Source organism: Solanum pennellii, chromosome 6 (genome assembly GCF_001406875.1).
Source record: "Solanum pennellii chromosome 6, SPENNV200".
Lineage (NCBI taxonomy): Eukaryota > Viridiplantae > Streptophyta > Magnoliopsida > Solanales > Solanaceae > Solanum > Solanum pennellii.
Window position 1 is genome coordinate 44,174,638 of NC_028642.1, and position 14,435 is coordinate 44,189,072.

The following is a 14,435-nucleotide window of genomic DNA, read 5'->3' on the forward strand; positions in this document are numbered from 1 at the left end:
TATCGGTCAGGTCCAGGGTGTAGACTTGGTGCGTGACAAGGTTTTACAGGTAGAGGTTGTGTCGAAGAAGATCTAATTTGAATATCAGACGGGGCTCTTAATTGTAACATTCTGTAACACCCAAGTTCTTCACAAGTTATTGAGGAAACCCTTGTAACCCAAGGGGACTGGACTAGGCACCACATCGGTGATTCGAACCAGTATAAAAACATTCCGTGTCATTTACTTACTGCAAGTTATTAAAACTGTTTATTTATTCTACTATAATGTGCAGGTGAGTCGACTAGTCATAACAAGAAATCGACTAAAGCGAAATTTTAATTCACCCCCTTCTTGACTTTTAAATTGTACAGAGCAGACGATCAATTCAAAGAGAATTTTTCAATAGTCTTGTATTTTAACATGGAAAAATTGATAGCTTGTCAATAACTAAGTCTCTAGGGGATGATAAACCCTAATGCGAAAGTATCACTTATCACTTGCGACCACTTACATTTGTGTGTATGTTTGGTGAAAATCCAAAATGAGCACCGCATCTCCACCTACAAGGCCTAATCTCTCAAGCTTATTGTTCTTTTAATTCTTTTCAACTCCAACCTTGTATACAACCATTGTAAGCTCAAATCCTTGCGTGGGCACAACCAAATTCTATGAGGCTCAAGCCTAATTACCTGCATTAAAAGAGTTTATCTTTACCTGAGAGTACGGGGTATTGCAATTAGAGTGTCACAATGGATGTTTAGAAAGAACAAAAAACCCGATGGTAATAATAGGAAAGAATGATCACCTCATAACATTTAGATAGTTCATACCTGAATTAGCTATCAAATCTTACAATTTATGGCTTAAACTATAACAAAAAAAAACCCAGTAAAACATGGGATAAATCTGGTAACACAAGCATAATTACCTAGGTGTGCTAAAATATGAACACACTGTATATTACATATTATAAATATTAGTTCACTATGATTCTGCCAGGAAGGAGAACCCCTGGTATATGAACTTGTGGGGAATAGCTCTCGCAGGTCACGAGTTTCACTACAGATCGGGCACTTAAGCTATATCTTTCATGAGCTTCTACAAATCCCCTGCCAAGAACATGTTGAATCCAATATTCTATTTTCTTGCTGTCACTTAAAAATGTTGCTGCCAGAATTTGTTCCAATACTTTTGAGTCAATCTCTAGCAAACATTCTGGACCGACAACTCTGTGGAAGCATAGTCTGATCTCCTTCAATAGGTTCTCAGCTAGTGAGTCTAAATCCAATGGCCTAAAAATCACGGTCTCATCAAATTGTGTAAACAACTGTTTCAACCATGTTGTGGTGTTTTCATTGGAAAACTCACAGCCAGAATCTCCAGTAAAGTTTTCATCATTTTCAATCTCTTCAGCTGGAAGATTCAAATCTAAGCATGTGTTTGATGTCTTGTGAGCTCGTTTGGCCATCTCCGAGCTTCCAAATTGCTGATCTACACTTTCGATTGGACCACTAGTTATAAGCTTTCTATTATTCACAAAGATTTGGCTTGAAGATCTTTTTCTAGTTGTTATCAATGCAGTTGAGTTTGGACCTTTGACATCATCTGTAAGATCAAATGCAATTAGTATCTGGATTTGATTACCTTTAGCTGCCAATATGTCTTCTTCCGAATAGTCAGCTGTTTCTTTGGTAGAAGGAAGAGTTCTTTCTTCATCTAATCTTGATGATGTTGACACAAAGATTGCATTACCTATGCTAACTTCTCTACCATGAGAGTCCAAAAATCTACCAGTCTTAACAGCTTGGGACAAGCTTTTCTGCATCAGTATATCAGCTTTATCCACATTTTCAAGGAAAACAACAGATAAGGGGTTGTTCCTCAGTTTATCAGCAACATAGTCAACAACATGCTTTCCTCTGCATCTCACGTCGTATTGATTCAATACTTGAAGATTAAACAACCCGACTTCATCCTGTAGACTTAGGTCTACACAGATTAAGTTGTTTGTGCTTCCATATAGAATCTCAGCCAGTGCAATCACAATTTTCTTCTTACCAAGCTTATCAGGTCCAAGAAAGTTGAGCCATATATCTCCTCGACTTGGACAATTGTTTCTTTCATTTCTACATCTGCACCGCGCTATTGTTTGGCTAATGGAATTTACAGCCTCCTCTTGCCAATTAACCTTTTCTATAAGAGCTGCATATAACATCTTAACATCTTTTGGATCCAATTGCTGCTGAAGAGGAGACCGGTCAATGAAACGAGGCGCCTCAACACTGCATGATATGTCATGTGGTTGATTAATGCTACCGTGGTTTATGACGTGCTCTTGTTCTTTGCTTGGAGAAGTAGAGGCCATGCATAAACCTAAATCTGTTGTGACTGAAGTTAGAGAGGTTGGAGAGTTGAAGCCATGGTCATCATCACCTTGTGACGGCGTTTTGGAGAGAAAAATGCTGCTTTCATTTGATGAAGAAATTGTGCAAGTCATTTTCTTCCTCCCACTTTCAATGTTTTCGTTATTGAGACTTTGTTTTCGGTCTTCAACAACTTGAAATCCTACAACTGATGGAATTTCAGAAGCCATGTGAAAGTTGCTTGTCTTGGGTAATGATTGATTGTAGTGTAAACGCTGGCATAGATTGTCCCATTTTCTCTGCAAACCAGCAACTTTAGCACCCAATACCATTTTATCATCTTTGGCCTGCACTGAAGCCATATAAAGAAGTTATTACATGATTAGAATACATTTATTATGCTCGTGTTGAGTGTTCCATGTGTATTTTCATTTAATTTGACTTCAGCTGACATATATGCCCTTCAACTTTTAGTATGCACAAGTAGGACGTGTTTGTCTACTTGTTCAATGTTATACAATTGTAAGAAAGAGAGATCGGTGATGGAGTAGAATTGTGAGAAAGACAGACCTTCATTGGGTCAAGTCCTCCGTTAGTGTTGAGTTGAGTCATTTGCAACCAAGAAGGCAAACTTGATTGATAGTGATCTGCAACTGAAACAGTGCTTATTAATCCACACTTTGAGAGAGCATTTACCTCTTGTTTGCATTTCTCATTGCATAAGTGACACCGCGATGCAGTGTGGTATGAACTGCTTAACGGACTTTTAGTATCAGCAGCTGCCATTGAAAAGAATCCTCCCAATGGCACAAAAGATTCCATCAACCTATTAAACATGTCAATCAGAGATGCAATCAAGACATGAACACTATGTAAAACCAAAAACACTTACACTTTGTTTGGATCATTGTTACCCATTATTTCATAATGTATTGTATTGTACTCTATTGTACTATATTGTATGGTACATACAATGTTTGGCTAGACTGTATTGTTTGTTGTTGTTTAATAACATTTTAATTGTTTAATTTGATTGTATTGTACTTTATTGTAATTTATAAATTTACTAAATTATCCTTAATTATTCTAAGATAGGAGGTTTGACTAGATTTAAATAATTAAGGTAAATAGTAAAATAGTATTTTGAAATATTACGTAAAGATATAAATGAAAAAAAAGAAATTAAGTAACAATGGTAACACACCAAATTGGTTGTTCCATAAAATATGGGTTTCATTGTTATGTAACAATGAAATTTAACAATCAAAACAAATATTGTAGGTATAGTAACGATACAATACAATAAAATTGATAACAATCATCCAAATATAGTGTTAGTAGCAGGGGTAGGGAGGGACAAACTTAATAACTTTTTCATAGACTATATATTTATATTAGAATTTTATATATATATATATATCAACTTGTGAACTTTTGACAAAACTGATTGACAGCTTAATGATAAGGAATGTGTTGTGGAAAGAAAACTCAATAACCAATTAAATAAAGGGAGAATGATCAATCATTCTTGTCTTTATATAGATTTGTGGGTTTGAATTCCATGATTTTTTCTATATTCAAAATTTAAACACAAAACCCTTTCATTACTCAAAACTAGGAAAAAATATCAAATACTGATATGAATATTGCTCCACGTAGGCAAAGAAAGAGACATTATCATTTATAAGATTATCTATAGAACCTCAATAGTTTGTCTCTCTCCTTAGGTTATTTTTATGTCATGAGTAGGAGTGACGAACGAGCGAGTCGAGTTGAATATGAGTCGATCAAAAAATAAGTTAAATAAAAATGGATAAGTTATTCGACTCGACTCATATTTTAAATGGGTAAAATGAGTTTACCCAATGAATAATATGGGTACCATATTACCCATATTATATTAGAGATCTTAAAAACTTTTTTTAAAACAAAAACTATAAACTCGTTATCGTTTCACTAGCATATCAGTCTATTCAAAACTATAATATGGTGGGATAAGTTATTTCAATCAGGACAATCAAAATTTTATCCCAAAATTATTTATTCTTATCTCAAACGACTCTGTTATTTATGTCTATTCTAACAAGTCCTTCACCAGTATGTGACAAGAAAAAGCAAACAAACTACACCATAAAAAAGAAGAAAAGAATAAAAAAGCTAAGATATGCTGCATATCTAAAGTACATCATACTTAGTCCCACTTGATGGTGCAATAATTACAAACTAAAAAGCTTAAATAAAATTATTGAAGAAAAACAGTATACCTGGATCTAGGAAATGTTTCTTCCTTTGGATTTCCAGAAGAAATGATTGTCAAAAGCTGCAACTCCCAATCTTTTTCTATGTAAGGAAATCTATTCAAAACTTTCAAATATATCTCATACCTCTCTACCCATCCAATCAACCAGAGTTTTCCGCGATTAATCTGTAGTAAACTTGTCAATTTGCTAACAATATATCTGCAAGAATCAATATAACTATCATCGCTTGATAAGATTTTTAAATCTCCGTAATTGACAACAATACCAGATCCTAAACTATTATTCATCAATATACTTGCAATCTCCTCAAACTTGGACTTGATTAATTCCTCATCATATTCTCCTCTAACAAACCTTATGATCTCTGTGTCAATACAAATCACAGTCAATCCATATACCTCAACAGGAAGGATTCCTCCTCCTCTGTTACTCTGTATCATTTCAAGGAAATTGTTCATAGCAGCCTGTGCACAAGTACCAAGAATAAGTGGATTTTTTCCTCTGTTATTGACGAAAACCTCCCCAATTCTTCTGCAATCATCTTCTCCCCCAGAGAATCCCAAGAAAGGGAAGCTAAAACTTCGATCGGATTGATTGGTTAAATTACACAAAAACAAGGGTGGTCCTTTGAATCTTGAATATCTGAAGAGTTGATGAACAGGTCTAAGAATTGCAAGCTTAATATCACAACTCCTGAAACCAGCTTCCCCAAATACTCTGCTTACAACAGGGTCATCAAGTACAGATATTATGAGATTCCGTAACTCAACCTTGACTACTGGAACTGATGAAGATGAAGAAGAAGAAGCCGACTGATTCTGAAGCTGTTGTTGATAAAAACTGAAATTCTCCGGCTGTCGTCTCTGATTCGCTTGTGACCTCTTTATGGCTGCCATAAGAGAATTCGAAACAGGTGGATAATCTACCTTGCTGCTGCTGGGACACGAAGGCAACCGATCCATTGAAACCCCTAAACAGAGGTCTAGAGCTTTGAATTGAACACGAACAGAGTACGCATTGTTCCTTGTACGGGAACATGCCTCACGTAAACATGAGGAAGGAACAGAGAGTAAGGAAGATATATAATGAAGAGATGTAGTTTGAGCATGGCCACGACGACCTGCCATGGCTACAGCATCGTCAAGAGTGATGGAAGCTTCATGCGTCAAGCATTGCCTAGCAGTATTAACTGGTGTTGGCATCGGAAATACAAGAAAGGAAAACGTGAACACAGAGTACGGAATGTAATCAAGAAAACATAAAATAAATTTTTTTTTTTCTTAAAAAATGCGCTGACAATAGAAGTACGGAGTAGTAATATATATAATACTTAATACTCCCAAGTGTATAAGAAAGAAAATAGAGAAATAGATTGACAGAAGGTGTTAATAGAAACATTCAAGTGTATCCATCACATTGAGGTATTTATGAGGTTTTTGGAAAGGAAAGGGAGGAGGTAGGAGATGGTGGGGTAAGATGTTTGTTGATGGTGCTTGACACTGCTGGTGGTTGCTGTTGGTGGTGGGGGGACTTGTGAGGGTTATACCAGTAGCTAGTAGGGGACCATTTGAGGGAAAAAGGCAACTGTAACCAACATGGTACACTGATGAGATTGTTTTTACCCTTAATTATACATTTCGGGTTCGAGTTATGAGTACGAAGAAAATTTTGTTGAAACCGTCATCACTTTAAATGGATCCTGTAATGCGCAATTTCTATTTAATTGGGACTCTAATGTAAACTCCAAATACTGAGAGGAAAAAAAAAAAAGAAAGTGTAGGTGGTAACTGAGTATAGATTCTTTTGTATTTCACATCTTTCTCAACTTACAATTATAATTCTTCATTACCAATACTTGGTGCGTCATGACATTGACACAGAGATGCTGAGTCCACTTATTAAATAATGGGCCAAATAGGACTCTAAAGTCACTTTCTACTCCCTTATTTGTAGTGCAACAATACATCCAAAATCTATGTCAAGACTAAACAATCGTATGTTCCTATTTACTCAACCTAGCTACATTATTCTCCTCTCTCTTTCTTACTATAATGTTTCACACTAGGTTGTTGTTTCATATATAATTTTTTTAATAATTTCAGGCATAATATGCTGCTGCTGCTTCTTCTTCTTCATATTTGAGTCCCACCAATTCATATTCTTAATTTATTCATGATACAACCTTTTGCTACAGCAGCTCAAAGAAATTGGTGGTTAAAGTTGAATCTTAATAAAAGGTCTCTATATTTATTTCATAAAAAGATTTTATATAATTTTGAGTAAATATACAAGTACCTCCTAAATTATGTCTGAAATTCAGAAATACATCTTAACTATTAAATTAAGGTGTTATTACCCCTGAATCCATTTTTTTGTGTAATTTTATGTAGTTTTTTGGCTTACGTGACATCTAAATATTTTCTATGCGCCTCAATTGCGTGGAGTTATAGAGTGTGTCACACAAGACAAAAGATATATAAAAATTACAAAAGAATAAGTTCAGGGTTAAAAAGATCTTAGTTAGTTAAAAATGTATCTCTGAAATTTCTATCATAATCTGAGAGGAGTACTTATGCATTTCCCCTATAATTTTGTTTGATTTTTAATTGACGTTGTTGTAAGGATCATCTAGTACATATCTTGATTATTCCAATTTCTTACCAGTGAGAGCAGAGGGTAGAGCCTATGTCGACCATACATCTACTTGTAGAGATAGATAAATTGTTTTCAATATATAGGCTTAGATTTGAAATAAAATATTTTTGAGCAGTTTGAAGAAGTGAATACAAAAATGAGAGCAATAGGAACAAGAGAATGATATGAACTGGGAAGAACACACAACATACACTTGAAAGAATCACTTCAACGCTGACCTTTCGCATAGAATCACAAAACTTACGTTCTAACGGTTCGTTGGGTATGAGGAATAAGGAATTATTAAGTTTGAGATTAATTTTCAGAAGAGCTTACTTTATGTTTGGTTGGAATAATTAATTGTGGGATAAGTTATTATGAAATTATTTATCCTGCGATTATAGTTTATTGTTATTCCACATTGAGGGTGGAGTAATAATTCTAGAATAACTAAGATAATTAATCCTAGAATAACTTGTTCCCCAATCAAACAAGCCCTAACTTGCTCAACTTGAACCCTTTAAACTCTACAATTTATCTTGAAACCTCTAGCTTTATTATTAACTCCGCCGTCACAAATCTCATCAATCAGTACTATATCATTGACAAATAGATAATATATAAAATAAAATATTTCGGGGCTTAAATCAATTCTTGCCCCATCAGCCAACCTTACCTTATTTATGAGTGGTGTTAAAATGTTTTACTGTTAGCCGAAGGAATTAATTAATTTTGTTTATATATTCTTACCCAATGAATTAATCGAAAAATTTAGGTTAGGTTTACTGTATATGTTCTTCAATAACCTTTAGCCACTATATGACTATTAAGTTAAGAACAAGATGCATCCTCATAACTTGCAAATTTTCTTTTGATTCTCAGGTCAATTGTATTCCAGGTTTGCTTAAATACGATTTAAGTCTTCAAGAAGTCATTTGATATGAGGTATAGTTTATAATTTGGGAAAAAATGCAAGATAATTTTATTATGCATTTGATTGGTGATAAGCTAATTTTTGAATTATTTATCTATCATTTATACCTTTAATGATGTAATAAATTATCATATATATAATGAAACAATTTATTGTAAGACTATTAATTTCGGGATAACTTATTTCCAACCAAATAACCCCTCTTCTATAGGCATTAGTAGCATATTGTTAAGTCAAAACATCTATAGCTTCGAAGAGTTTTTTCAAAAAAAAATTTTCGTAAATAGCTATTATAATAAATTTAATTATGCTCTACAATTATAATTTGCATATTTACGGGTTGTAACTATAGTTTAAGCTGTCTCATTTTTATAATTTGCGGAATTGCGTAATTCACGAGGGAGTTTGTATAATCCCTATGTACGTTTGTATAATTGATTTATTTTTGTATAAACTCGAAATAACAAATTTATACAAACACAAACATCTGAACTTTAAACAGTTATACAAATTATATTATACAAAATTGCATTATACAAAAGTTATACAAATTATGTTATACAAATTCTAAATTATAAAACCGTGTGAATCATACAAACTCGAAAGTCCAACCCATATAATTATCACTGAGTATTGATCACGAGTGAAAATTAACTAAAATCATAACTATGATAACTAATTAACTACGTAATATATACTCCATCCGTTTAAAAAAGAATGACATCTTTTCCTTTTTAGTATGAATTAAAAAATGATCTTTTTTTTGTAATATTTTAATTTCAGCTTTCCACTCAACATATTTAAGGTCATAAGATCAAAGAATAATTTTGTACATTCGAACTAACTCTAATTTAGAACCACAAGATTCAAAAGTATTTTTTATATTCTTAATCTTCATATCAAGTTAAATCATGTCATTCTTTGTGAAACAGAGAGAATATTTGTTTAATCATGTAATTTTTCTTTTTCTTTCCACTTGTTGTGAGATTATTATAGTGAGGAGTTATTTGCTGCACTATAATCATTAGTGTTCAGTTCGTGCATTGTTGAAGTTAATTTTTACTACTATTATTTTTTCGTTTGGTAATTCTATGAAGTAATTATAGCGCATAGTTGAAATGATTTGACAACAAAAAGAAGTGAAGAAAGTCGTCAACCATAGACTCAGTTTGTCGTCTTCTCATTAGCCCAAAAAGTATTTGATTCTGATTTTCTCACACTTTCTATTAGAATGATGAGCACTTATGTGAAAAATATTGAAAGAAACCTATCAACTTTCTTGAGACCACTATCACATTTCTTGTATTTTTAAAAATGAATCATTTGATTCAGGATGAACAAAATCGAATCGGAAACTGTTAGTGATTTAGTTTAACTTGGTTTGATATTGAAGAAAAAAAAATTCGCTATATTTAGTTAGTTTGGTTTTTAACTTTAAAAAGTCAAATTGAGACCAAATCAATATGATATTATGCATAAAAGTATTTACTTTGATATAATTTATAAATATTTCTTATATTATTATCTTATAACAAATTACTTTAATTTTAAGTTAGAATTTTGGACCATCCAATAAAGGTTATCTTCCATAAATATGAGTAAATCTGAGAGTGTTGTTGTTGACATTCTCGTTGTTGATCATTGTTGATCGTTGTTGATGTGTATTTGTGAAGATTCTTGGAGATTGAAGGTCTAACAGGTTAGGGTTCTAAAATCTGCACTTTTTTTTTCCGATTATTCTGATTTTATGGATTATTATAGTGTAGAAGTGTTAGAATTGACCTCCTACAGTTGCCATTGTTAGGATATTTTTGAGTATGTTGGGTAATCGATTTAGTTAGTGTAGGGTATTGTGTTATTGACTTAGTGCAACTGTTAGTGATTAGGGTTTTGTGATTGTGTTTTAGGTTAGGGTTAGATGTTATCCACTTAGTTCGAATCTTATTATTTGTCTCTTATACATTTGTAGACTTCAATTTGTACACTAACAACTGCTATTGTTAGTGTTTTTGTTCTGTTAGTACTGTTAAAGCTTAATGTTAGTGCTTTATTCTACTTTTGTTAGTTAGTGTTTCTGTTGTTGTCGTTTGTTAGTGATTATGTTTGTTGTGTACAACTTGTTAGAGTTAGTTATTGAAATGTGTGTTTGAATTGTGTTTGTTGTTGTTACACGATTTTTCAGGATGACTTTTACTCTTATAACTTTAAGATGGTATCATGGGGGGGAGGGAATAGATTTTGGTCCACCACCTAAATATATTGGGGGGCATGTGACAGAATTCTTAGATGTAGATGTTGATAGGATGTCTTATTTTGAGTTGAGGGACTACATAAAGGAACTAGGATATACAATAGATTGTGATTTTTTCATCAAGTGGGATGGGTTATTGGTCCTTGTTGATAATGATAAGGTTATATTTGACCTTTTCAATATGGTGAATGATGGGGATACAGTGAAGGTGTATGTTTTTCATGGGGTTAGTGAAGCTAATCAGGCCCCACTTGAATTGGAGTTTGTCCCCCATGTGACTGAAAGTGGGGTAGGTGAGGAATCTTTTAATGAGACTTCTAACCCTAATAATCAGCCTCCTACTTCTACTTTTCCTTCCATCCCTACAACTGGTCCTTCTGAAACTTCCAGCACTCCATTTGAAGCTCAGTCTTCTACTGTGCCTCCACCATCTCCTTCTATTGTGCCTCCTCCTTCATCTGATTATCCTATAATAGATGATGATCCAACTGATGATGAAGTGGAAGATGAATCAGGATCTGAAGGGGATACTAGTGAAGATACTGAGGTTGACAGTGATGTTCATCAAGAGTATGTAGATATAAGGGCAACCAAGAGGCATTTCAAAAGGTCACAAAGGAGAAGTAGGGGAACTACTTCAGATCAGATTAATGTTAATGAGAAAGGTCCAGATATAGGGTATGATGAGACAAATAATGGTATTAGGGAAAGCTTAGTTGGTAAGCTAGGAGGTGATGAACCTTATTATCTAAGTGATGAAGTTCCTAGCTTTGAAATAGATGGTGAAGAGGTTGATCAAGTAGTGCATAAACCTGTTAGGAGGAAGAAAACCCCAAATAGAGTTGTGTTTGATACAACTGCTGAAAAGATTGTTTGGGAATTAGGACTGGTTTTTGGAACTGTTGAAGAATTTAGAGTGGCAGTGACAAGATATGCAATCCAAGAACATATTCAAATTGAAAAATATGTAAATGAGCCTGGCAGAGTTAGAGTGAGATGTTGTAAAGAGAGTTGTCCTTGGTTGTTGTGTGCAAGTAAGGATAAAACTAGTGGAGATTTCATTGTTAAAACATACAACCCTATCCATAAATGTTTGACATCAACTCATAACTACCTGTGCAACTCAAAGTTTTTGGCCACCAAATACAAAGAAAGAATAACTCAATAGCCAAACATCAGCATTGTCTTGTTGCAGGACATTATTAGAAAGGAGTTGGATATTAATGTTGGTAGGACAACAGTGAGAAGAGCTAGGACTAGAGTGTTACAAGAGATCATGGGTGATCACATTATGGAGTATGGTAGGATTTTTGATTATAGAGATGAAATATTAAGGAGTAATCCAGGTAGTACTTGTGTAGTGAAGGTTGGAGAAGATTCTGAAACTGGGCAGAAAATTTTTGAAGGATTTTATGTTTGCTTCAATGCTTTAAAGAAAGCATTTTTTGGAGGTGCTAGAAGGTTGATTGGTTTTGATGGGTGTTTTCTCAAAGGTGTGTGTAAAGGCCAGTTGTTAGTGGCAGTTTGTAGAGATGGAAACAACCAAATGCTCCCTATTGCTTGGGCAGTTGTTGAGGTTGAGAATCAGTATACCTGGGCATGGTTTCTTGAACTAGTGAAGAATGATCTTGAACTTGGAGAAGGGCATCAACTATCCATCATTAGTGATATGCAAAAGGTAATTACTGATATCCATCTTACTATTTTATTGTTGTTGAGTTTTGCACTTTAATTGATTCTTTTTCTGTTATGTTGGTTTGTTAGGGACTAGAAATTGCTGTGGATACTTTATTGCCACTTGTTGAACATAGAAAATGTGCAAGACATGTTCTTGCAAATTGGTCAAAAACTTGGAAAGGAGTTGAAAGAAGAAGAGTGTTTTGGAGGATTGCTAAATCCACATTTGAAGCTGAGATGAAGGACAATATAGAGACAATGAGGAAATTAGGACAAGAAGGTTTAGATAATCTTTTATGGTACAATTTGAATACATGGTGCAAGAAGTATTTTGAAGAATATAGCAAATGTGATGTTGTGGACAACAATATGGCAGAAAGCTTTAATGCTTGGATAGTGTCTGCAAGGTATAAAACCATCATTACAATGCTTGAGGAGATAAGGGTGAAGATGATGAAAAGAATTGGTGATTTGAGAGAGTTCTCAAACACTTGGATCACTGATATATCTCCTATGTCTTTGAAGATTTTGCAAGAAAACATTCAAAAGTCTATGCAATGTAACTTGACTTGGAATGGAGAAAGAGGTTTTGAGATTAAACACCATGGGTTTACACACACTGTGGACATTGTTAATAGGAGGTGTAGTTGCAGATCCTGGCAGCTTAGGGGAATTCCTTGTCCTCATGGTGTTGCTGCCCTTCATTACAAAAACTTGGAACCAATCCATTATGTGGCTAGCTGTTATAGCAAGGAAACCTACCTCAGCACATATGCCCATTTTATTCAGCCAATGAATAACATGAAAATGTGGTCAACCTCAAATAATCCAATTGTAAAGCCACCAAAGATCAGAAAGTTGCCTGGAAGACCAGTTAAGGTTAGAAGAAAGGAAGCAGATGAAAGCAGAAAAACTGGAAAGTTGAGCAAAAGAGGTGCTGTAATGACTTGTAGCAAATGTGGCACACAAGGACACAATAAAAGAGGATGTCCTACAAGAAACCAAGCTGATCCAAGTCAATCAACTGAACCAGTTTCTCAGGCAAGAAGTACTGGTCCAAGTCAGTCAGCTGAACCATCTTCTCATACACAGGTAGTTTTATTTGTTACTCTCAAATGTATGTTATATGTTGATGTATATATATTGATATATTAATATACAGGCTGCTGAAAGTGGTAGAGAAAAAGGCACAGGAAGAGCAACAAGAGGAAGATCAACAAGAGGAAGAGCAAGTGGCAGAGGTGTTCCAGCTCAATCACATGAAAATGTTACAAACACAGAGGTAATATATCTAATTATTATATCATTGTTAGATAATATAGATATGATTTAATATTTGATTTCAAAGTACAGACTGTAAATGGTAGAGGTAGAGGTAGAGGTACAGGTAGAGGAGCAGGATCAGGAAGAGAAATGGATCAAGAAAGAAATGTGAATGAAGGACTAAGTAGAGGAAGAGGAATGACTCAACATAGTCAAACTAGTTCAGAAGCAAACTACAGTAGAGGAGGCCTAGGAAGAGGGAAGAGACCAGTAGAACATGAAGACACTAGTGGAGGACAAACAAGACCTTTTAAAAGGCCAAGAATGGTAGGTGTTGGCATATACCAAGCTAAAGATGGATTTACAACTCTCAATGTAAGTTTATAACTATCAATGCAAGTTTACAATTGTGATTGCAAACCTAATTGTCTAATATTTGAGTGTGTATTTATTTGACTAATCAGCCTGGATTGCCAAGTAGAAGAGTCATCAATACTGGTTCAAAAGTTACAAATAGGGCTGATGTTGTCACTGGTGATATTGGCTACACACCAGTACGTGGATTCAAATGGAAGGGGAAGACAACTATTACAAGTAGCAACCTGGAAAGAATGAGGGCTGAAAAGGTTATCCAAACTAGGTCTGTAGCTGCTGCTAATGCTGCTAATAGCCAAGACCAAACAACTTCAAGTAGAAAAACTTCTGTGCCATGGAAGTAGGGCATTTTGATGTTGTCTTGTTCATTTTGACAAACAAAATTTAACTAAGCATATATTTGTGTTGTTTTTTTATTGGAAACAAACTCAATTTTGGGTGTAACCAAACAAACTTGAATGGTTGGAATCAAACTCGATTATGAAGTCTTCTTTTTTGTCAGTTTTGTTATTGCCTTTTTAATTGTAATTGACATATTTGTGAAGCTTCTCAAATGGTTGCCACGATAATATAGATTAGAGAACCAAATACATTAACTAATTGTTCAAATCATAACAATTTCGACAACAAAGAACAACAATAACTTGAACATTCAACAATCTTTCAAGTTACACACACCTACAACTAGCAAGATC

The 14,435-nt window shown here is 34.2% G+C and overlaps 2 protein-coding genes across 2 annotated transcripts; one reads left to right on the forward strand and one right to left on the reverse strand.

The window, feature by feature from the left end:
• Positions 1-767: 767 nt before the first annotated feature.
• LOC107021043 (protein SMAX1-LIKE 6-like) lies at positions 768-6,128 on the reverse strand. Its single transcript, XM_015221612.2, has 3 exons — positions 4,610-6,128; positions 2,916-3,171; positions 768-2,692 (listed from the first exon to the last, which is right to left on the reverse strand). Exons 1-3 carry the CDS (start codon positions 5,806-5,808, stop codon positions 959-961), a joined length of 3,189 nt encoding a protein of 1,062 aa, XP_015077098.1. The 5' UTR covers positions 5,809-6,128; the 3' UTR covers positions 768-958.
• Positions 6,129-12,025: 5,897 nt separating this feature from the next.
• LOC107021867 lies at positions 12,026-14,213 on the forward strand. Its single transcript, XM_015222586.2, has 5 exons — positions 12,026-12,103; positions 12,190-13,194; positions 13,265-13,384; positions 13,456-13,740; positions 13,830-14,213. Exons 1-5 carry the CDS (start codon positions 12,095-12,097, stop codon positions 14,082-14,084), a joined length of 1,674 nt encoding a protein of 557 aa, XP_015078072.2. The 5' UTR covers positions 12,026-12,094; the 3' UTR covers positions 14,085-14,213.
• Positions 14,214-14,435: the final 222 nt, after the last annotated feature.